The sequence below is a fragment of the Sminthopsis crassicaudata genome, chromosome 4 (assembly GCF_048593235.1).
Source record: "Sminthopsis crassicaudata isolate SCR6 chromosome 4, ASM4859323v1, whole genome shotgun sequence".
NCBI classification, from domain to species: Eukaryota; Metazoa; Chordata; class Mammalia; order Dasyuromorphia; family Dasyuridae; genus Sminthopsis; species Sminthopsis crassicaudata.
The window spans coordinates 303,439,780-303,465,517 of record NC_133620.1 but is presented as its reverse complement, the minus strand read 5'-3'; the positions used below and the strand labels follow the sequence as shown (position 1 = coordinate 303,465,517).

At 32.9% G+C, this 25,738-nt stretch overlaps 1 protein-coding gene across 3 annotated transcripts in view; it reads left to right on the top strand.

The window, feature by feature from the left end:
• SH3BP5L (SH3 binding domain protein 5 like) overlaps window positions 1-23,494 on the top strand; it is a 44,395-nt gene extending 20,901 nt beyond the window's left edge. For 2 of the 3 annotated variants that reach the window (XM_074264989.1, XM_074264990.1), the window contains exon 9: window positions 53-488. In XM_074264989.1, coding sequence (XP_074121090.1) covers window positions 53-159 — 107 coding nt within the window. In that variant the 3' untranslated portion in view covers window positions 160-488. Of the gene's footprint in view, window positions 1-52; window positions 489-22,895 lie in introns of those variants that run through there. The other variant, XM_074264988.1, reaches the window with a different exon arrangement.
• Window positions 23,495-25,738: the final 2,244 nt, after the last annotated feature.

The window sequence follows — 25,738 nt, the reverse complement described above, 5'->3', positions numbered from 1 at the left end:
TTGAAAGTTATCCAGTGTTCTGACTTGTATGCAAACAAATCTTATTTTCTAGAAATCTTATGGGCTATGGAACTTTGCTACCCAAGGAATTTGAACTATCAGCACTACAAACTCGGCCTATCTGAAGAAGTTTCTTACCATCCAAATCTGCCAACTTGATTATTTTCTGCCTGTAGTACTACATTGTTTCCCATGATTCAAACCTTGTGTTTCTTTGACCTTCCTTTATCTTTCGTATCCAAAAACCAAGTCTTGGTGACTAATAATATGTTACCTCCCCATTTGACCCACTGTCCCATTCCCCTTGCCACTGCCATAGCATAGGCCCTTATTACAACTCACTTCTTAATAAGTCTTCCTATTGCTGGTCAATCCTCCAAACCAACTTTTGTATAGATGTCAGATTATTTTGTTCATAGAATAGTCAGTGCTCAAAAATCTTCATTGGCTTCCTTTTGCCTACCAAATAAAATTCCTTTAGCTTTCAAGGCCTTCTCAGTCTTTTTAGTTTTACCTTATAGTATATGAACTGGTTTGATCTCATATATGAACTGGAGTTTTGATCTCATTAACATTAATACCCATGAGAGGAAACTCCCTCAATCAGTACTAGTCAGCACCTTTTATACAATTTATAGTCTTAAAAGTTACCTGAAAGATTAAATGAAATGTTCATAGTCATTACAGATAGTCATTATCAGTAAGAATTTGTACATAGGTTTTCTTGACTTAAAGCCAGCTTTCTCCCCAACTGCTATGTAATATCACTGGCTCCTTGCTATAGGAACATTCCTCAAACTTTCCCCATCTGTGCTATTGTTCACGTTGTTTGCTGTACCTGGAATGCTGGCTGATATTCCCCTTCCCTGCTGTTAAAATGACAACTCATTTCTTTAAAGCCCAAATGAAAGACTTATCTTTGGAAAGCCTTCCTTGATCCTTTGGGACCTTTTTTCATTCTAGCCTCACAAGTGTTTTATTTACACTTTTATATATGTAATTCAATGGGCCTTAGAAAAAATTTCTTTTAAATACAGATTTTTAAAATTTCCTTTTAAAAGTACAAGAATTTAAATATATGAACAAGAACATAAAAGAAAAATAATCATGTAAAGTAAATGATCATGAAGCCAACAAACAAAAGAAAATAAATGATTATTTGTGATTTCTGTTACCATTTGCATACAACCCCCAAAGATGTGCATATTGATTTTTAATGTAGTAATGCTCACATTGTTTTTATTTTTCTAATCTTTATCACATGCATTTGTTGCTCTATAATGTATAGTTTTATTCCCACATACAACTCATATTTAAGTTTCTGCTTCCCTTTTCTTACATATGAAAACTAGCACTTGATTAGCCATTTCCCATTTGATAGACACCTACATTGTTAAAGACTTGCTGTAACAGATAGTGCTGCTAGAGGATGTTTTTGTACCTAGAGGATAAAGAAAGGGTGTGCATATTTTTGTAAGTTTGGGGTAATTATTGCTTTCCCAAATGTTAGATCTTTTCTTAACTCCAGTAATAGCTTAATAGCAGGTACAAGATATATTGCTAGCATTGAATTTTCCCCTTTTCATCTTTTCTGGTTATGATGATGAGGTGGAAAGTCAATATTGTATTATTAATTTGAATATGCTCTTATAGATGCCTTTAGTCTTTATTAGTTTATGGTGACCTCCTGCTTTCCCTATTGAACCCTTCTTTCGTTCATTGTTTTCTTTTTTTAAATTAAGCTTTTTATTTAAAAAAGCATATGCATGGGTAATTTTTCCTACATTGACCCTTGCATCACCTTTTGTTCCAAATTTTCCCCTCCTTTCCCTCATTCCCTCTTCTAGCTTGCAGGTAGTATTTAACATGTTAAATATGTTGAAATACATGTTAGATCCAATATATGTATATATATTTATACAGTTACCTTGTTGCACAAGAAAAATCAGATCAAGAAGGAAGAAAAAGAAAAACTGAGAAAAAGTACAAACAAATAACAGAGAGAGTGAGTATGCTAGGTTGTGCTCCACACTCCTGTTCTGATGGTTCTCACTCTGGGAATAGATGGCTCTCTTCATCACTGCAGAAGTAGAACTGGTTTGAATCATCTCAATGTTGAAGAGAGCGACATCCATCAGAATTGATCGTCGTATAGTCTTGTTGCCATGTATATGATCTGGTTCTGCTCATTTCACTTAGCATCAGTTCATGTAGGTCTCTCCAAGCCTCTCTGAAATCATCCTGCTGGTCATTTCTTACAGAGTGATAGTATTCCATTCTATTCATATACTGTAATTTATTCAGCCATTCTCTAATTGATGGTTATCCACTCAGTTTCCAGTTTCTTGCCACTACAAAAAGGGCTACCACAAACATTTTTGCACATAAGGGTCCCTTTCATTTTTTAAGGATCTCTTTGGGATATAATCCTAGTAGAAACACTGCTGGATCAAAGGGTATGCAAAGGGATGCACAGTTTGATAACTTTTTGAGCATAGTTCCAAATTGCTCTCCAGAATGGTTGGCTCCGTTCACAGTTCCACCAACAATGTATCAGTCTCCCAGTTTTTCCACATCCGCTCCAACATTCATCACTATCTTTTCCTGTCATCTTAGCCAATCTGACAGGTATGTAGTAGTATCTCAGACTTGTCTTAATTTGCATTTCTCTGATAGTGATTTGGAGCACCTTTTCATGGCTACAAATTTCAATTTCTTCATCTGAAAATTGTGTGTTCATATCCTTTGACTATTTATCAATTGGAGAATGGCTTGAACTATTACAAGTTTGAATTAATTATATATTCTAGAAATGAGGCCTTTACCAGAACCATTTAGCTGTAAAAATATTTTCCCAGTTTATTGCTTTTCTACTAATCTTGTCTGCATTAATTTTGTTTATACAAAAACTTTTTAACTAATCAAAATTATCTACTTTATGGTCAATAATTATCTCTAATTCTTTGATCACAAATCCCTTCCTCCTCCACAAATCTGAGAGATAAACTATCCTATGTTATTGTTTGTTCATGGTAACAATCCTTATGTCTAGATCATGAACCTATTTCGGCCTTATTTTGGTATATGGTATTAGGTGTGGATCTATGCCTACTTTCTGCCATATTAGTTAACAGTTTTCCCAGCAGTTTTTGTCAAATAGTGAATTTTTATCCCAAAAGGTGGGGTCTTTGGGTTTATCAAAAACTAGATTGTTATAGTCATTTGCTATTTTGTTCTGTGAACCTAACCTATTCTATTGATCAATTTCTCTTAGCCAGTACCAAATAGTTTTGATGACTGCTGCTTTATAATGTAGTTTTAGATTTGATACAGCTAGGCCACCTTCATTTGCTTTTCTCTTTATTAATTCCTTTGAAATTCTTGACCTTTTGTTTTTCCAGATGAATTTTGTTATTTTTTCTAGTTCAATAAAATAGTTTCTTGGAGGTTTGATTGGCATAGCACTAAATAAATAGATTAGTTTAGGCCGTATTGTCATCTTTATTATATTTGCTCAACCTTTCCTAGTCTTGATATTGTTCCAATTGTTTAGATCTGACTTCATTTGTGTGGAAAGTATTTTGTAGTGTTGCTCATATAGTTCCTGACTTTCCCTTGGCAGATAGATTCCCAAATATTTTATGCTATCAGCAGTTATTTTAAATGGGATTTATCATTTGTATCTCTTGCTTTTGGATTTTGTTAATGATGTATAAAAATGCTGATGGTTTATGTGGATTTATTTTGTGTCCTGCAGCTTTGCTAAAGTTGTGGATTATTTTGAATAGCTTTTTAATTGATTCCCTGGGGTTCTACCATCATATACCATCATATCATCTGCAAAAAGTGATAATTTGGTTTCCTCATTATTTACTCTTAATTCCTTTAATCTCTTTTTCATCTCTTATTGCCTAAGCTAGCATTTCTAATACAATATTGAATAGTGATGGTGATAGTGAGCAACCTTGTTCCACCCCTAATCTTACTGGGAATGGTTCCAGCTTATGTAACATATGATGCTTGCTGATGGTTTTATTTTATTTTAAAATTTTTTTTATTATAGCTTTTTATTTACAAGATATATGCATGGGTAATTTTTCAGCATTGACAATTGCAAAACCTTTTGCTTCAATTTTTCCCCTCCTTCCTCCTACCACCTCCCCCAGATGGCAGATAGACCAATACATGTTAAATATGTTAAATACAATATATGTATATATGTTCATACAGTTATTTTGCTGCACAAAAAGAATCAGACTTTGAAATAGTGTACAATTAACCTGTGAGGGAAATCAAAAATGCAGGCAGACAAAAATAGAGGGATTGGGAATTATGTAGTGGTTCACACTCATTTTCCTGAGTTCTTTTGCTGGGTATTGCTGGTTCAAATCATTACTGTTTTATTGGAGTTGATTTGGTTCATCTCATTGTTGAAGAGAATCCATCAGAATTGATCATCATATATTGTTGTTGTTGAAATATATAATGATCTCCTGGTCCTGTTCATTTCACTCAACATCAGTTCATGTAAGTCTTTCCAAGCCTTTCTGAAGTCATCCTGTTGATCATTTCTTACAGAACAGTAATATTCCATAACATTCATATACCACAATTTATTCAGCCATTCTCCAATTGAGGGGCATACACTCAGTTTCCAGTTTCTGGCAACTACAAAGGGCTACCACAAACATTTTTGCACATACAGGTCCCTTTCCTTTCTTTAAGATTTCTTTGGGATATAAGCTCAGTAGTAACACTGCTGGATCAAAGGGTATGCACAGTTTGATAACTTTTTGAGGGTAGTCCAAATCGCTCTCCAAAATGGCTGGATGTACTCACAATTCCACCAGCAATGTATCAGTATCCCAGTTTTCCCATATTCCTTCCAACATTGTGCATTATCTTTCCCTGTCATTCTAGCCAATCTGACAGGTGTGTAGTTGCCTTAATTTGCATTTCTCTGATTAATAATGACTTAGAGCATCTTTTCATATGGCTAGAAATAGTTTCAATTTCTTTGTCTAAGAATTGTCTATTCATATGCTTAAACCATTTATCAATTGAAGAATGGCTTGATTTCTTATAAATTAGAGTCAATTATCTATATATTCTGGAAATGAGGCCTTTATCAGAACCTTTGACTGTAAAAATATTTTCCCAGTTTATTGCTTCCTTTCTAATCTTGTCTGCATTAGTTTTGTTTGTACAAAAACTTTTCAATTTGATGTAATCAAAATTTTCTATTTTGTGATGAATAATGAACTCTAGTTATTTGGTCATAATTTCCTTCCTCCTCCACAAGTCTGAGAGGTAAACTATCCTATGTTCTTCTAATTTATTTTTTAATTTCTTTTCTTTTCTTTTTTTTTTTAAATTATTTTTTTAAAGTTTTATAATTATAAAATTTTTTTGACAGTATATATGCATGAGTAATTTTTTTTATAACATTATCCTTTGTATTCATTTTTCCAAAATTTCCCCTCCTCGCTCTACATTTTACATGTGTTACAGTATAACCTAGATACAATATATGTGTGTAAATCCAATTTTCTTGTTGCACGTTAAATATTGGATTCCGAAGGTATAAATAACCTGGGTAGATATACAGTAGTGTTAACAATTTACATTCACTTCCCAGTGTTCCTTCTCTGGGTGTAGTTGTTTCTGTCCATCATTGATCAACTGGAAGTGAGTTGGATCTTCTTTATGTTGAAGATATCACTTCCATCAGAATACATCTTCATACAGTATTGTTGTTGAAGTGTATAGTGATCTTCTGGTTCTGCTTATTTCACTCAGCATCAGTTCATGTAAGTCTCTCCAAACCTTTCTGAATTCATCCTGCTGGTCATTTTCTTACAGAGGAATAATATTCCATAACCTTCATATGCCATAATTTACCCAACCATTCTCCAATTGAGGGACATCTATTCATCTTCCAGTTTCTAGCCACTATGAAAAGAGCTGCCACAAACATTTTGGCACATACAGGTCCTTTTTCCCTCTTTAGTGTTTCTTTGGGATATAAGCCCAATAGCAGCAATGCTGGATCAAGGGTATGCACAGTTTGATAACTTTTTGGGCATAGCTCCAAATTGCTCTCCAGAATGGCCGGATTCTTTCACAGCTCCACCAACAATATTAGTGTCCCAGTTTTCCCACATCCCCTCCAACATTTATCATTATTTGTTCCTGTCATCTTAGCCAATCTGACAGGTGTGTAGTGGTATCTCAGAGTTGTCTTAATTTGCATTTCTCTGATCAACAGTGATTTGGAACACTCTTTTATATGAGTGGATATAATTTTAATTTCATCATCTGAGAATTGTCTGTTCATATCCTTTGACCATTTATCAATTGGAGAATGGTTTGATTTCTTATAAATTAGAGTCAGTTCTCTATATATTTTGGAAATGAGACCTTTATCAGAACCTTTAACTGTAAAAATATTTTCCCAATTTGTAACTTCCCTTCTAATCTTGTTTGCATTAGTATTGGTTGTACAGAAACTTTTTAGTTTGATGTAATCAAAATCTTCTATTTTGTGATCGATAATGATCTCTAGTTCTCCTCTGGTCATAAATTCCTTCCTCCTCCACAGGTCTGAGAGCTAGACTATTCTCTGTTCCTCTAATCTATTTATGATCTCATTCTTTATGCCTAAATCATGGACCCATTTTGATCTTATCTTGGTGTTGATGTTAAGTGTGGGTCAATGCCTAGTTTCTGCCATACTAATTTCCAATTTTCCCAGCAATTTTTGTCAAACAGTGCATTCTTATCCTAAAAGCTGGGGTCTTTGGGTTTGTCAAACACTAGTTTATTAAAGTTATTGACTAGTTTTTCCTTTGAACCTAACCTATTCCACTGATCAACTAGTCTGTTTCATAGCCAATACCAAATGGTTTGGTAACCACTGCTTTATAATATAATTTTAAATCTGATACAAGTAGGCCACCTTCATTTGATTTTTTTTTTTATTAGTTCCGTTGAAGTTCTTGACCTTGACCTTTTGTTTTTCCATATGAACTTTGTTGTTATTTTTTCTAGCTCATTAAAATAGTTTTTTGAGAGTCTGATTAGTATAGCGCTAAATAAATAGATTACGTAGTATTGTCATCTTTATTATATTTACTTGTCCTATCCAAGAACATTTAATATTTTTCCAATTGGTTAGATCAGATTTAATTTGTGTGGAAAGTGTTTTGTAGTTTTGGTCATATAGTTCCTGATTTTCCCTTGGCAGATAGATTCCCAAATATTTTATACTATCAGTAGTTACTTTATATGGAATTTCTCTTTGTTAATTTTGTTAATGATATATAAGTATGCTGATGGCTTATGTAGGTTTATTTTGTATCCTGTAACTTTGCTAAAGGTGTGGATTATTTCTAAAAGCTTTTTAGTAGAATCTCTGGGGTTCTCTATATGATCATATCATCAGCAAAGAGTGATAATTTGGTTTCCTCATTACCTACTCTAATTCCTTTAATCTCTTTCTCAAGTCTGATTGCTGAAGCTAGCAGTTCTAATACAATATTGAATAGTAATGGTGATAGTGGCAACCTTGTTTCACTCCTGATCTTATTGGGAATGGTTCCAGTTTATCCTCATTACATATGATGTTTACTGATGGTTTTAAATAGGTGCTATTCACTATTTTAAGGAAAAGTCCATTTTTTCAATACTCTCTAGTGTTTTTAATAGAAATGGGTGTTGGATTTTATCAAATGCCTTTGCTGCATCTATTGAGATAATTATGTGCTTTTTGTTAATTTGGTTATTGATATAGTTAATTATGCTAATAATTTTCCTTATATTGAACCAGCCCTGCATTCCTAGTGTAAATCTTACTTGGACATGGTGCATTATCCTGGGGATGATTATCTGTAATATCTTTGCTAATATTTTATTTAAGATTTTTTTGCATCAATATTTATTAGGGAGATTGGTTTATAATTTTTTTTCTTTGTTTTCGTCCTACCTGGTTTAGGTATCAGTACTATGTCTGTGTCAAAAAAGGAGTTTGGTAGGAGTTTTATTTTCTATTTTTTCAAATAGTTTATATAGCATTGGGGCTAATTGTTTTTTAAATGTTTGGTAGAATTCACATGTAAATTCATCTGGTCCTGGAGATTTTTTCTTAGGGAGTTGATTAATAGCTTGTTCTATTTCTTTTTTCTTAAATGGGACTATTTAAGTAATTTATTTCCTTTTCTATTAATCTGGGCAATCTATATTTTTGTAGGTATTCCTCCATTTCACTTAGGTTGTCAAATTTATTGACATAAAGTTAGGCAAAATAACTCCTGAAAATTGCTCTAGTTTCCTCTTCAGTGGTGGGTGGGTCTACCTTTTCATTTTTGAGACTAACAATTTGATTTTCCTCTTTTCTTTTTCTAATAAAATTAATTAAAAGTTTCTTTATTTTGTTGGTTGTTGCATAAAACCAACTCTTAGTTTTATTTATTAATTCAATAGTTTTTTTACTTTCAGTTTTATTGATCTTTTCTTTTATTTTTAGAACTTCAAGATTGGTATTCGATTGGGGGTTTTTAATTTGTTCATTTTCTAGCTTTTTAAATTGCAAGCCCAATTTATTGATCTTCTCTTTCTCTATTTTATGCAAGTAAGCATCTCGAGATATAAAATTTCCCCTTATTATGCCTTGGCTGCATCCCACAAATTTTGGTATGTTATCTCATTATTATCATTCTCTTGGATGAAGTTATTGATTGTGTTTATGATTTGCTATTTCACCCATTCTTTCTTTAGGATGAGATTATATTTAGTTTCCAAATTCTTTTTGGTCTATTTTCCCCTGGCCCTTTATTGAATGTAATTTTTATTGCATTGTGATCTGAAAAAAAATACATTTACTATTTCTGCCTTTCTTCATTTGATTTTGAGGTCTTTAAATGTTTAAATATGTTGTCAGTTTTTGTATAGGTTCCATGAACTGCCGAGAAGAAAGTGTACTCCTTTGTCTCCATTCAGTTTTCTTCAAAGATCTATCATATCTAATTTTTCTGGTATTTTCTTTAACTCTTTATTATTCTTTATTTATCTCTTCAACTTCTTTCTTATTTATTTTGTGGTTTGATTTATCTAGTTATGAGAGAGCAAGGTTGAAATTTCCCACTATTATAGTTTTGCTGTCTATTTCTTCTTGCAACTCTCTTAACTTCTCCTTTAGGAATTTAGATGCTACACTATTTGTTGTGTATATGTTTGATATTGATATTGCTTCATTAGCTATGGTACCCTTTAGCAAGGTACAGTTTTCTTCTTTATATCTTTTAATTAAATCAATTTTTGCTCTTGCTTAATCTGAGATCAGGATGGCTACCCCTGCTTTTTTCCCTTCACCTGAAGCATAATAGATTGTGCTTCAGCTTTTTACTTTTATTCTGTATGTATCGCTTTACCTTAAATATGTTTCTTATAAACAACATATTGTAGGATTCTGGCTTTTAATCCAGTTTGCTATCTGCTTATACTTTATGGGAGAGCTCACCCCATTCACATTTATGGGTAAAACTACTCATTCTGTATTTCCTGCCATCTTATTAACATCAAATTATATTTTTCTCTTTCCTTTTCCCCTTTCCCTCCTTTCTAATATTTTACTTAGGAGCACTACTTGCCTCAAGCAGTCCTCTGCCTTTAGAGACCCTCCCCATTTCTTATGCCTTTCCCCTATTATATGTCTTTTCCCTTCTATTTAGCCTACCCCTTCTCTTTTCCCCCTTTCCCTTCCCTTTTCCCCCTCCCCCTCCACTTTTCTATGAGATGTTTCTCAGTGAAACCAAATATATCTAATAATTTTTCTTTGAGCCAAATCTGATGAGAGTAAGATTCACACAATATTCATCACTGACCCTTCTTTCCCTTAATTATAAAAGTTTTTTTTTTTTGCCTCTTCCTGAGATTTAATTTTCTTTTTTCCTTTTTTTCTTTTTTTTATTATAGTTTTTTATTTACAAGATATATGCATGGGTAATTTTTCAGAACTGACCCTTGCAAAACCTTCTGTTCCAACTTTTCCCTTCTTCCCCTTCCCTAGATGGCAGGTAGACCAATACATGTTAAATATGTTAAATACATTATGTGTATAAGTATCCATATTTATTTTGCTGCATAAGAAAAATCAGACTTAGAAATAAGGTAAAAATAACCCGAGAAGGAAATAAAAAATGCAAGTGGAGAAAAACAGAGGGAGTGGAAATGCTATGTTATGGTTCACACTCATTGAATAAATGGACCTGATTTGGTTCATCTCTTTGAAGAGAGCCACGTCCATCAAAATTGATCATCATATTGTTGAAATATATCATGATCTCCTGGTTCTGCTCATTTCACTCAGCATCAGTTCACATAAGTCTCTTCAGGCCTTTCTGAAATCATCCTGCTGGTTATTTCTTACAGAACAATAATATTCCATAACATTCATATACTACAACTTATTCAGCTATTCAATAATTGAGGGGCATCCATTCAATTTCCAGTTTCTAGCCATTACAAAAAGGGCTGCCACAAACATTTTGGCACATACAGGTCCCTTTCCTTTCTTTAAGATCTCTTTGGGATATAAGCCCAATAGTAACACTGCTGGATCAAAGAATATGCAGTTTGATAACTTTTTGAGCATAGTTCTAAATTGCTCTCCAGAATGGTTGGATGCATTCCCAATTCCACCAACAATGTATCAGTGTCCCAGTTTTCCCACATCCCCTCTAACATTCAGCGTTATCTTTTCCTGTCATCCTAGCCAGTCTGAGAGGTGTATAGTGGTATCCCAGAGTTGTCTTGATTTGCATTTCTCTGGTTAATACTGATTTTTGGAGCATCTTTTCATATGGCTAGAAATAGTTTCACTTTCTTCATCTGAAAATTGTTCATGTCCTTTGACCGTTTATCAATTGGAGAATGGCTTGATTTCTTATAACTTAAAGTCAATTCTCTATATATTTTGGAAATGAGGCCTTTACTGAGATGTAATTTTCCTCATTTTACTTCTAATTTCCCCCCCCTTTTTTTTTTCCTGTTATAATCCCCTTTTCGTCTCTAGTTTCTTTTTTCATATTATAACAGTAAAATCAGATTATACATGTACTCTTAATGTATACCCATAATAGAAATATAGTTAGTTCTGAAGAGTTTTTTTCTTGTTACCTTTTTGTGCTTCTCTTGAGTTCTATATTTGGAGGTCAAATTTAGTTTAGCTCTGGTCTTTTCATAAAAAATAAATGGAATTCTCCAGTTTCATTGAATGTCCATCTTCTTCCCTGAAAGAAAATGCTCACTTTAGCCAGTAATTTATTCTTGGCTGTATTCCAAATTCCTTTGCCTTTTGAAGTAACAGATTCCAGGCCCTTTGATCCTTTAAAGTCAAAGCTGCTAGGTCCTGAGTAATCTTTATTGTGGCTTTTTAGAATTTGAATTGTTTCTTTCTGGCTGCTTGTGATATTTTTTGCACAAAACAAAAACCCTCAATGAATGTTAACCCATTTGATGTACCTATATAGCCAGCATGCCTTAGAATAAGGAATCAAATTTGGAAGAATTAACAGAAATTTAGGTCAATGATAAGTAATGTGATCTTTTTTCTTTTTGCCATTTGCTGATTTTGCATTCTCTTAGCCATGAAGTCCCTTATCTAAATGCCATAAGGCTGTAGTCATATGGATAATGACCATTTGTGTGGAGAAACCTTGGGTTCTGGGTAACTATTTTGCAGATCTCAATTATGGCCATGATATCAAGCTCTCCTATCTCACAATAACTAATTTTCAAAATCAGTCATGGGATGGGTTAGATTTCATACTTTTTCCATTTTTTCTTCCTTCAACCAATTGTAATGCTCAGAAATCCTAAATCATAGCTTTGGAAGTAGAAACAACATACAACACTTTGCTATTCCCAGTAAGTATTGCCCTGGAACACTAGAAAATTGAGGAAAAAGGGTAAAATGTTACTGATATAATAGCTCCTGTCATATATCTGAGGGACAAAGTTAAAGCTACTTTTGACCTACCTCTTATACGCTGATCTCTGTTAGATAAAAAAGTGTAATGAACACCTTTCAGGACTTTCTGCAGTGTTCTGCAATTTCATTTGTAAATCTTTATTAAAAAACATTTATTAAAAATAAAAAAGCCCCCAGTTCTTTAGTAAATCTTATTTTGATGCACACATTTTGTTCATGAGTTACCATTTCTCTGGTGGGGTCATTTGATGAAAACTCTTTAATGAACATTTGGTAGTAAATGTAGACAGGAGAATTTGATTATTTATATTTCTATTTGACCATTGCCCACAATATCCCCATCTCATGAATTCTGACACTATATCATAATTTATTTATCCCCTCAATCACTGGGCATTTAGTTTTATAGTTTTTATGTAATAATAATAATAATAATAATAATAATATTACTAGGAATATTTTGTACATGCAAGCATTTTTCCTATCAATATTTTTTCTTAAATTGTAGGCGAAGTAATAGGATTTCTGTATTAGAGAACATGAAAATTTTTATAGTTCATTTAATCCTAAATTGTTTTCTAAAAAGATTGAACTAATTCATAATTCCACCAAGTATACAAATGTTTTTTCCATGTTCTTGCTAGCATTCACTTTTATTATCATACTATGTTGATCAATTTGATAGGTTTAAAGTTAAAAATTTTGCATTTTTCCCATTTGCAATTTTGAATATTTTAAAAAAATTTTTTCTTTTGATAAATTACCTGCTTCTATCCTTTAACCCTTTATTTCTTGAAGAATAACTATTATTCTTACACTTATAAATTTTTGCCAATTCCATGTGGAATTGGATTGTAGACATTTATAAAAAAATAATCAGTGCAATGATTTTCCTTCAAGTTCATTCCTGATTTTGGATACATTACTTTTAGTGATGAATTCTTTTATATATAATAAAATTAATCCAATATTTGCATTTTTATAATTTTTTCTAAGTAATGGTTGGTCTTTTGTGCCTTTCCCCCCATAGACATAAAAGTTACAACTTTTATATATAATCTTAAATCATTTTTTATTTTAAGATTTCATATGTTTATATTGTTGCTCTAGTTGGAATTTGCTGTGATAATAGTATCCATGAGCTATCAAGAAAATTAGAGCAAGCCCCCTGCATATGCTGGATAGGCCCCCAAGACAAATTTATTAGAAAATGTGGATGAAAGTCATACATGCGGGCAGATATAGATGGGTTAAATTTAGCGTTTGTACAGGCAGTACCTATATGAATGCGAGTATAGTCCCATTGGCATAATTAAAGATACTCATATTCACTTTTTAAAGTTTTTCTCTGCAAGTTGCATAGTGAATTTTTTCATCAGTCATTTATGTTGGATTTATTGACTATTGTGTGCCTGATTCTAAATCTTGCTTACCTATTTATATCACTGGATAGTTCTTTTAACATCTATTATGCGGTAGTTTTGATGATTGCTTTTTGTTTTTACTAAAGCTTTTTATTTTAAAAATATGCATATGTAATTTTTCAACATTGACCCTTGCATAGTCTTGTGTTCCAAATTTTCCTCTCCTCTGCACCCCATCCCCTAAATGGCAAGCAATTCGATATATGTTATATATGTCAAAACATATGTTAAATACAATATATGTAAACATTTATATAATTTTCTTGCTGCACAAGAAAAATCAGATCAAAAAGGAAAGAAAATGAATAAAAAAAAAAAAAACAAAATGCAAGCAAACAATAGCAAAAAGAGTGAGAATGCTATGTTGTGATCCACACTTAGTTCCCACAGTAATCTCTCTGGGTGTAGATGGCTCTCCTCATCACAAGGTCATTGGAACTGGCATCAATCATCTCACTGTTGGAAAGAGTCATGTCCATCAGAACTGATCATCATACAATATTGATGTTGCCATGTACATTGATCTCCTGGTTCTGCTCATTTCACTTAGCATCAGTTCATGTAAGTCTTTCCAGGCCTCTCTAAAATTATCCTGCTGATTGTTTCTTATAAAACAATGTTTCATAGCATTCATATACCATGACTTATTCAGCCATTCTCCAACTGATGGGCATCCATTCAGTTTCCAGTTTTTTGCCATTATAAAAAGGGTTGCCACAAAACATTTTTTTTGTACATCTGGGCCCCTTTCACTCCTTTAAGATCTCTTTGGGATATAAGCCCAGTAGAAACCTGCTGGATCAAAGAGTATGCACAGTTTGATAATTTTTTGAGCATAGTTCTAAATTGATCTGTTCACAATTCCATCAACAATGTATTAGTGTCCCATTAATCCCCTCCAACATAAATCATCATTATCTTTTCCTGTCATTTTAGCCAATCTGAGAAGTGTGTAGTGGTATTTCTCTCTCTCTCTCTCTCTCTCTCTCTCTCTCTCTCTCTCTCTTTTTTTTTTTTTTTTTTGCTGAGGCAATTGGGGTTAAGTGACTTGCCTAGGGTTACACAGCTAGGAAGTGTTAAAATGTCTGAGGACAGATTTCAACTCAGGTCTTCCTGACTTCAGGGCTGTTGCTCTATCCACTGTGCCACCTAGCTGCCCCATGTGTGTAGTGGTATCTCAAAGTTGTCTTAATTTGCATTTCTCTGATCAATAGTGATTTAGAGCACCTTTGATGCTTGCTTCTTTATAGTGTAATTTGAGGCCTAATAGTGTAAGGCTATCTTAACTTTTTTTTTTTTTTCATTATTTTCCTTGGTATCTTGATTTTTTATGTTCTTCTGAAGGTATTTTATTATTTTATTCAGTTTAATTAATTATACCATTATTATCTTGATTGGTATGTTGTTAAATCTATAGAGTAAATAGTAATAGTATTCTTATTATAGTAGCATGTCCTAGATGCTTGTACTGAATGCATCTTGAATTATTTAGTTTTTTTTATTCATGTAAATATTATTTGTAGTTGTATTTATGTTTTGAGTGTCTTGATTAATTCCTATGTATTTGTTACATTTTGTTATTGTTTTAAATGCAGATGATTTTGAAAGTGTGACTTTATATTTTGATATTTTAATGTACCTTCATTTTACAGATGATAACAAACAAACAAAAAAACTTTGAGGTCCACGGAAGTTCAAAGGATTTGCCCAATGTTACAATAAAGTAGTGACACAGCAAAACTAAAATCCAAGCCTCTCACTTCAAATCCAGTGTTCTAGTAAATTAGTGAATTTTCCTTACAGGACTTTTTGGGGAGATTTCAGGAAAATCTATAATCCAAAATGAGATTCAATCTTGGGAAACTTCTGTTTGGTAACATTAATATGGGTTAGGTTCACATTCACACAGAAGAACCTCTCTTTGGGAACAGTTGAATTTGCCCCATTTTCTAGGGTATTCAATTTTTATACAAGCCACAAAGACTAACAATAAATATTTGAACAGAAAACATTTATTGCAAATCATAAAACAACAGAAATGAAGCTTGCCTCTGAGTTCTGAGTAGTAAATTTAATTTCAAATTTGATTCAACAAATGTTTATTAAGTGCTGTTTGTGTTAAAACACTAGGCTCTAGGGACAAGAAAAGACATCATTCTTGCCCTTACAAAACTTAGTCTAAGTTTAAAATGACAGTCCTGTGGCAGTAATCATATAATAATACATGATTAGTAGGACAATGAGATTCAGTTTTACAGAGGAAAAAAAAAGGAGGTTTGACTTTAGTGGGGAAGAAATGGTCAACTACTGCTTCTGATATATTCTTCCTGTGACAATTAAATTTTTTTGTTTACTATGAACTTCATCATTAACAAATACATACAGACCACAAAATAAAAATAAAACTTTTAAGTGGCTGGTTTTAAAAGGTGTTATCTTAAATTTAGCAAAACATCAACATGATTTGTTATTGTGTCCCTTTCTCAACTTTTGCTCTGATTATTTTTAAGATTTATTGATCTTTCAATTTCTGTTACTTCCCAGAATAGCATCCCAAGTCCTTTTGTTTGTCACTCCCAGTTTAGGCCTCCCTATTAACAAGTAGCAAACATATCAACACATTGACTTTATCTGACTATATATTTTGTTACCTCTTAAGTTCTATCACTTCTCTGCCAAAATGTGAGGATTTTTAAAAGTCAACTTTTTAAAGTAATAATTGTTGACTACGTTGATCAAAGTTCTACCTATTAGTTATAATTTCCTGATTTGTATTATACATGGAGGAAGTTTAAATGCAAGAAGTTTCTCATACCAATAAAATTACTAGGTCCAGATGAAAATAAGTTTTAAAATGAAAAAGGTTAAAAAAATAAGTTTGAAATAAAAGTTATTACCAACAAAGTGGTAAGGACCAGGAAAAGCTTAATGAAGAGAAGGAATTTCTAATTCATAGGATTTAGAATTATAGCAGGCTTTAGAGATAACTTAGTCTAATTCCTTTATTTTAGAGATGAGGAAACAGGTTTAGACAATTTATATGATTTGGGGAAAATCACATGATAAGTAATTGAGTTAGTCTTACCAAATCGTTGAGCTTTAAAATGAAGGCTTAGAATTCAATAAGGACATGTTCAGTGCATGAGGAAAGACAGAAAATATAGGTAATATCTGGGGAATAGAGAGTAGTTTGGAATATGGAATGATCCACTAATCAATAAATATTTTTCAGTGAAGTAATTGAGCACTTAGGATGTAGTTGGGCAATTTTTCTCAAAAGAGTTATAATTTTAGTTTCTGGATGTTAGATTCAAATAGAGGTAGAAACAGTAAAAATCATTGTTGAATATTATCTGGGAGATTTGGTTGGGAACCCCCCCCTCCAAACCCTAAAAAGCCAATCACAACTGCACTTTCAAAATAAATGATAATTTTAATTTTAATAATCAGTAACAAATTGTTCATTACCCAACTTATCATTTGTTGGGAGTAAGCAATAGCAAAATAGAATCAGTTAGGTGATGTGAGTTTGACCACTACAGAAGCTGTAGAAGTGTAGTATGAATTCAGAGTTCTTGCTAGTTATTCTCTGGGGATGCCACTGGGTTAGCATGCTGGCCAGGGTAATATGAATCTAAGATAAAGATAGGACAGCATAGGATTATAAACTGGTTATACTGGAATCATGATAATCAAGTTAAGGATGATAAATTATACTCTTTGGTGTTTTGGTTTGAGAAGAAGGGCAAGATACCGGAACAAATTCCAATACTCAATCTCTTGACATTGTTGCAGTGTAGGGGGCTATGATTGAATAAGCATAATAATGGATTGAATATATAAATGATTTTGTTATGCACTGGGACTATATATAAAATAATAGCAATTTAAACATTTATAAAAAACTCATTCAACATTATTAATGATATCATGAGCTCCAAAACGTAGACCAGCACAGGATAATCATAATAGCATAATTCCTATAAATGAAATAAGAGTAGGAATTGAGTTATTTAAATCTAAGGAAAAGCTGAAGAATCTAAATACATTGAAAGCATATACTTGGGGCAGCTAGATGGGACAGTGGATAGAGCACCACCCCTGAAGTCAGGAAGGCCCCCAGTTTAAATCTGGCCTCAGACATGTAACACTTCCTAGCTTAAATACTTGATACAAACTCCAGAATGCTATTAATGAAATAAATGCTAATATCTTGGATGATTTTGAAAAAGATAGACATACTTAGAATGGAAATATCTATTCTCAATATTTGACAGGAAAAATATACACGATTTGGGACTTGGACAATATGGTAAGGAACCGAGGAGGAGAGGTGAGATTATCTAGGATAATCCTAAAAACAATCACCTAAGGACAATGGTGATTTTAGTGATTATAATCCTTTACAACAAATAAGTATTACATTCTAGAAAGGAATTGATTCTTAGAACTCAACAAAGAGTTATATCTAAGGGTGAGGACTAGAGAAAGTGATATGAGAAAAGGAAGAGGTAAAAAGGAGCTCATGGCCAAAGCCTTTAATTTTTTTTTTTTCCTGTAAAATATAAAGCATAGTTTTCAGCTAAAAAGACGGGGTTAGAGGGAGCCACGGGAAGTTTCAGGAAAGATGAAAAGATTTGGAAGAGCCATTGTGAGAAGAATTAATAAAGGAAATAGAGATGGGTTGCCTAATAACAATGAGGGCCCAGTTGACACTGTATAATATAAATTTGTAGTGGAGCAAGTCAGAAAGATTGCATAAATTTTTTTTTTGCCTTTTTTTATTATAGCTTTTTATTGACAACATATGCCTGGGTAATTTTTTGCACTCACTTCTGTTCCGACTTTTCCCTTCCCTCCCTCCATCCCCTTCCCTAGATGGCAAGCAGTCTCATACATGTTAAATATGTATACTATAGTATATCCTAGATACAATATATGTGTGCAGAACCAAACAGTTCTCTTGTTGCACAGGGGAGAATTGGATTCAGAAGGTAAAAATAACCTGGGAAGAAGAAACAAAAATGCAGAACAGTTTATACTCATTTCCAGTGTTCCTTTTCTGAGTGTAGCTGCTTCTGTCCATCCTTGATCAATTGGAACTGAGACAGATTCTTTTCTTTGTTGAAGATATCCACTTCCATCAGGAATATATCCTCATACAATATTGTTGAAGTATATAATGATCTCCTGGTTCTGCTGATTTCACTTAGCATCAGTTCATGTAAGTCTCTCCAAGCCTCTCTGTATTCATCCTGCTGGTCATTTCTTACAGAACAAAATAATATTCCATAACATTCATATACCACAATTTACCCGCCCATTCTCCAATTGATGGGCATCCATTCATTTTCCAGTTTCTAGCCACTACAAAGAGGGCTGCCACAATATTTTGGCACATACAGGTCCCTTTCCCTTCTTTAGTATTTGAGATATAAGCTTAGTAGTAGCACTGCTGGATCAAAGGGTATGCACAATTTGATAACTTTTTGGGCATAATTCCAGATTGCTCTCCAGAATGGTTGGATTTGTTCACAACTCCACCAACAATGCATCAATGTCCCAGTTTTCCCACATCCCCTCCAACATTCATCATTATTTTTTCTTGTTATCTTAGCCAATCTGACAGGTGTGTGGTGGTATCTCAGAATTGTCTTAATTTACATTTCTCTGATCAATAGTGATTTGGAACACTCATATCAGTGGAAATCGTTTCAATTTCATCATCTGAAAATTGTTCATATCCTTTGACCATTTATCAATTGGGGAATGGCTTGGTTTCTTATAAATTAGAATAAATTCTCTATATATTTTGGAAATGAGGCTTTTATCAGAACCTTTTAGCTGTAAAAATGTTTTTCCAGTTTGTTGGTTCCCTTCTAATTTGTTTGTATTAGTTTTGTTTGTACAAAGGCTTTTTAATTTGATGTAATCAAAATTTTCTATTTTGTGGTCAATAATGATTTCTAGTTCTTCTTTGGTTACAAATTCCTTTCTCTTCCACAAGTCTGAGAGGTAAACTATCCTATGTTCCTCTAATTTATTTGTGATCTTGTTCTTTATGCCTAAATCATGGACCCATTTTGATCTTATCTTGATATGTGATCTTAAGTGTGGGTCCATGCCTAATTTCTGCCATACTAATTTCCAGTTTTCCCAGCAGTTTTTGTCAAATAATGAATTCTTATCCCAAAATTGGGGATCTTTGGGTTTGTCAAACACTAGATTGCTATAGTTATTGACTATTTTGTTTTGTGAACCTAACCTATGCCACTGATCAACTAGTCTATTTCTTAGCCAATACCAAATGGTTTTGGTGACTGCTGCTTTATAATATAGTTTTAGATCAGGTACAGCTAGGCCACCTTCATTTGATTTTTTTTTTTTTCATTAATTCCCTTGAAATTCTCGACCTTTTGTTCTTCCATATGAATTTTGTTATTTTTTCTAGGTCATTAAAATAGTTTCTTGGGAGTCTGATTGGTATGGCACTAAATAAATAGATTAGTTTAGGGAGTATTATCATCTTTATTATATTCGCTCGGTCTATCCAAGAGCACTTAATATTTTTCCAATTATTTAAATCTGACTTTATTTGTGTGGAAAGTGTTTTATAATTTTGTTCATATAATTCCTGATTTTCCTTTGGTAGATGGATTCCCAAATATTTTATGCTGTCGACAGTTATTTTGAATGGAATTTCTCTTTATATCCCTTGCTGTTGGATTTTGTTGGTGATGTATAAAAATGCTGAGGATTTATGTGGATTTATTTTGTATACTGCAGGCGAAGTAAAAAAGGCAGGGTAAAGCCTCAGATCAAGCAAAAGCAAAAATTGAGCTAATTAAAAGAGATAAGGAATGGTACTATATCTTGCTAAAGGGTAGCATAGATAATGAAGCAATATCAATATTAAACATATATGCACCAAGTGGTGTAGCATTTAAATTCTTGAAAGAAATTAAGAGAGCTGCAAGAAGAAATAGATAGCAAAACTATAATAGTGGGAGATCTCAACCTTGCACTCTCAGAATTAGATAAATCAAACCACAAAATAAAAAAGAAGTCAAAGAGGTAAATAGAATACTAGAATGATAGATCTTTGGAGAAAACTACATGGAGACAGAAGGGAGAAAACTTTCTTCTCAGCAGTTCATGGAACCTATACAGAAATTAACCATATATTAGAACATAAAAACCTCAAACTCAAATGCAGTAAGGCAGAAATAGCAAATGCATCCTTTTCAGACCATGATGCAATGAAAATTACATTCAGTAAAAAGCCAGGGGAAAATAGACCAAAAAATAATTGGAAACTAAATAATCTCGTATTAAAGAATGATTGGGTGAAACAGCAAATCAGAGACATAATTAATAACTTTACCCAAGAAAATTACAATAATGAGATGTCATACCAAAATGTGTGGGATGCAGCCAAAGTCATAATAAGGGGAAATTTTATGTCTCTAGAGGCCTACTTGCATAAAATAGAGAAAGAAAAGGTCAATGAATTGGGCTTGCAACTAAAAATGCTAGAAAAGGAACAAATTTTAAAACCTCAGTCAAACACTAAACTTGAAATTCTAAAAATAAAAGGAGAGATTAATAAAATTGAAAGTAAAAAAAAAACACTATTAAATTAATAAAATTAAGAGTTGGTTCTATGAAAAAACCAACAAAATAGATAAACCCTTAGTAAATCTGATTTTAAAAAGGAAAGAGAAAAATCAAATTGTTAGTCTTAAAAATGTAAAGGGAGAACTTGCCACTAATAAAGAGGAAATTAGAGCAATAATTAGGAGTTACTTTGCTCAACTTTATGCCAATAAATTCAATAACTTAAATGAAATGGAAAAATACCTTCAAAAATATAGCTTGCCCAGATTAAGTCTAAACAGTCCCATTTTAGAAAAAGAAATAGAATAAGCTACTAACAACTAATAGAACAAGCTATTAACCAACTCCCTAAGAAAAAAATCCCCAGGACTAGATGGATTTACAAGTGAATTCTACCAAACATTTAAAGAACAATTAACTTCAATGCTGTATAAACTATTTGAAAAAATAGGGATTGAAGGAGTTCTACCAAATTCCTTTTATGACACAGACATGGTACTGATACCTAAACTATAGGTTGAAAACAGAGAAAGAAAATTATAGACCAATCTCCCTAATGAATATTGATGCTAAAATCTTAAATAAAATATTACCAAAAAGATTACAGAAAATCATCCACAGGTTAATATACTATGACCAAGTAGGATTTATACCAGGAATGCAAGGCTAATTCAATATTAGGAAAACTATTAGTGTAATTGACTATATCAATAATCAAATTAACAAAAACCATATGATCATCTCAATAGATGCAGAAAAAGCATTTGTTAAAATCCAACATCCATTCCTAATAAAAACACTTGAGAGGATAGTAATAAATGGACTTTTCCTTAAAATAGTCAGGAGCATATATTTAAAACTCTCAGTAAGCATCATATGTAATGGGGAAAAACTGGAACCTTTCCCAGTAAGATCAGGAGTGAAACAAGGTTGCCCACTATCACCATTGTTATTCAATATTGTATTAGAAACACTAGCCTCGGCAATAAGAGTGGAGAAAGAGATTAAAGAAATTAGAGTAGATAATGAGGAATCCAAACTATCATTCTTTGCAGATGATATGATAGTATACTTAGAGAACCCCAGAGATTCTACTAAAAATTGCATGCTTTTCTCCAACTTATTTAGCATATTAATAGGAGTGATGGAAGCAGATAGTGGAAGTGACTCAAGGTAGATACTTTGGTAGTGTGCAAATTGGCAAGAATGACAAAATGATGGGAACAATATTGGGGTATTGTGAGAAGATAAAAATACTGGTGCATTATTGGTGGCTGTGAATTAAACTACCATTTTGGAAATTGATTTGAAATTATGGAAATAAAGTGACCACATCTTGATACAGAGACTTCATGACTAGGTTTATGCCCCTGTGATGCCGATGATAAGGAAATCCCCACATATACCAAAATATTACAACACTTTTAAAAGTATACTTATGAATTAGAAACAAAGTAAATATCTATTTATTGGGGAATAGCCAAACAAAGTTAGTACATGAATGTAATTTTACTACATTATATTCATGTACTAAGTTACTGTTATAAGAAATAATATATGTACAGACTGTAAAAAAGCAGGGAAAGACCTACACAAATTGATGCAGAGCCAAGAACACAAATACACAATGTTGATCATAATGTAAATGGAAAGAACAATACATACAAATAGTAAATTTTCCAAAATTATAAACATTTAGCAGTGCTTGAAAGGAGGCATGTGAGAAAATACTCCCACCCTAACTTGTGTGCAGGGGAGGAGGATGCACAGGTAACATATTACATTTTTTTTGGACTTTTTCAATAAATGAGTAAAGCTGATATTTTTCTTTTCTTTTTTTGTCTTAAAAATGCTACTTGTTTTAGGAAATATCTCTCTGGGAAGGAGTAGAGATGAGAGAAATGATGGTGATATAAAACATTTTTCAAAAAAGAAAATGGGAAGAACCAAGACGACAGAGAAAAGGCAGGGATTTGCTTAAGCTTTCCCAAATTCTCCAAACAATTGTTGTAAGAAAACTTCAAAGATATTTCATCCAAATAGCAGCCTTGAGTGAAACAGGGCTGCAAATGAAAGCCAGCTTATAGAGTTGTATACATGTTTTTCTGGAGTAGTTGCAATGAAGGGGAATGCTGTGAAGCTGGTGAAATTTTTGCAGTCAAAACTAACCTAGTCAGAAAGCTTATATCCCTACAAAAAGGATTGAATGGCAGACTCTGGACAATGCGATTGCCTCCTGTAGGAAAGTGCCACGCTGTCATCATCATTGCATATGCTCTCACCATGACAAACCTGATGAGGTGAAGAAAAATTTAATGAAAACCTGGAGACCCTCAATGTGCTGCTGAAAGTGGACATGCTTATAATTCTGGATGACTTTAATGAAATAATAGAGACAGACTAACAGACATGCCAGGGCATCTTCGGGACAAATGGAGTCATAAACAGCAGTAATAGAACAGTCACTTACTACAAATAATTTGTGCACCTCTTTACTTTTTTTTTTTTTTTTTTTTTTTTTTTTAACCTCCAATACTGTCTTCCATTTATCTAGATCCAATCAAGTTTCCTAGGTGCACTCTTGCAGGAAATGTTGACAACACATGATTGAGGAAAAAAAGGAGGTGGGAACTTCTGGTGTTCAATATTATTTTTACTTACCTGAGCTAGAGTACTTGAAAACATGAAAATTAGTTTTGATGAAAATGATAGGGAAATTCAGAAACTACTAAATAAAAAATGAAAACTCCACAAAATAGTTCATTTCTAAGAAGGCAGCATTTAATTCCACCAAATGTAATGTGCAGGTGAAGATTAGAGAAATGCAATATTCTTGGCTCACTAAGAAGGCAGAAATTCAATTTAATGCTGATAGTAACAGTCTAAAATACCTTTATGATATTCTAAAGATAATGATAAATTAAAGATAATAATGTACATCACAACTTTTCAATGCTGATAAAAGAACGTTGAATAGTAATAAGGACATGATCCTGGACAGATGGACTGAGCAATTCCATAATGTTCTTAACAGACCGTCATCAACCAATGCTAAAGCCACTGATCATACATTTCAGTATGAAGTCAATCAATCTCTCTCTAGCTCAACTTCCAATGGAAAAGCCATTAAGCTTCTCTTGTGTGGCAAAGTTCCTGGTGCTAATTCCAACTGACTGAAATTTTCTGGCTCTCTAGCATATTTGGGTATTGAAAAATACCTCCACTGTCTTTTTCTTTAAGGTAAAAGAAATAGATTGTGCTGTGATATCCATTGGCGTGTGTGTGTGTGTGTGTGTGTGTGTGTGTGTGTGTATGTGTTTCCCTCTCAATCATTGCTGGCAAAATTCTTGCTAGAGTCCTCCTTATAGGTAGTATAACTCCTTCATCTGGAAGATGATTATGGTCTAGGGTGGCTTCAAAAATACTAAAGGAATGAATGATAACAGTGTTTGCAGCTCTATGACTCCAGGAAAAATTCCAGGAACAGAACAGGTTTGTATACAATTTTCATTGATCTGACTAAGGCCTTTGATACTGTCAGTTTTGAAAGCTTGAAGAAAATTGTGATGGCTAGAGAAATTTTATCTGTATTGTATATCAATATAACAATGTTTGCCTGGGTTCTGGATGATGGATAATTGTCTCATACTTTCCCAGTCATCAATGCAGTGAAGTAGACAATCTTGCCTCCCAAGCTTTTTAGTATGATTTCATCAGTGTTGTCAGACACCTTTAATAAGTACAAAAATGGAATCAAGGTCAGCTACTGTACTGAATGATAAATTATTTAACTTGAAAAGACTACTAGCCAAAACTAAAGTGAAGGGAGAGTTGATGTGTGACTTTTTGTTCACAGATAATTGTGCACATAAGGCAGTCTTTGATGTTGAGATGCAATCAAGTTTGAATATGTTGTTTGTGCTAATTTTGACTTAATAATCAACACTAAGAAAACAAAGGCTTGCCAGAATCACACCACCTATACGTGGAAGTATTGGTTACAGTAACTAGAGAAATTTTGAAATACTGTGGATAAGTTCACTCTCCTTGGTACCATATATTCTAGAGTTGTCCTTGTAGATGATAAAGTGGATTTTGGCCAAAGTAAACTCAGTGTTTGGGAAGTTCTGAAGGAAAGTATGGGAGAGAAAAGATTTTAGACTTTTTAGCAGACAAAGTCTACATAGATATTGTGCTGCTCTCATTGTATGTCTGTGAAATCCAGACACTAGTAACATATCAGGAGACTGAATCACTTCCAATTGAATTATCTTAGGAAGATTCTGATTATTACCTGAGGTCCTTTCTTAAGCTAAACTGCAAAACATTAAAATTCTATTCCAGATAGTGTGATTTACATGGACTGGCCATTTTGTTTGAATGCCAAATGTACGTTTGCCTAAAAGACTATTTTTAAAATGAAAACTCCAAAGGAATATTGTAGCTAAATTTCAAAATTGTCAGACTAAGGAAAAAAATATTGCAAGCAGCCAGAAAGAAACAATTCAAATATTGAAGAGCCACAATCAGGATTACCCAGGGCCTAGCAGATTTCACCTTAAAGGAAAAAAGGATCTGAAATTTGATATTCCAAAAGGCAAAGAAACTGGTATTACAGCCAAGAATCAACTATCCAGCTAAATTAAGCATTATCTTTCAAGGAAGATGATGGACATTCAATGATACAAGTGAATTTCATTTACTTCTG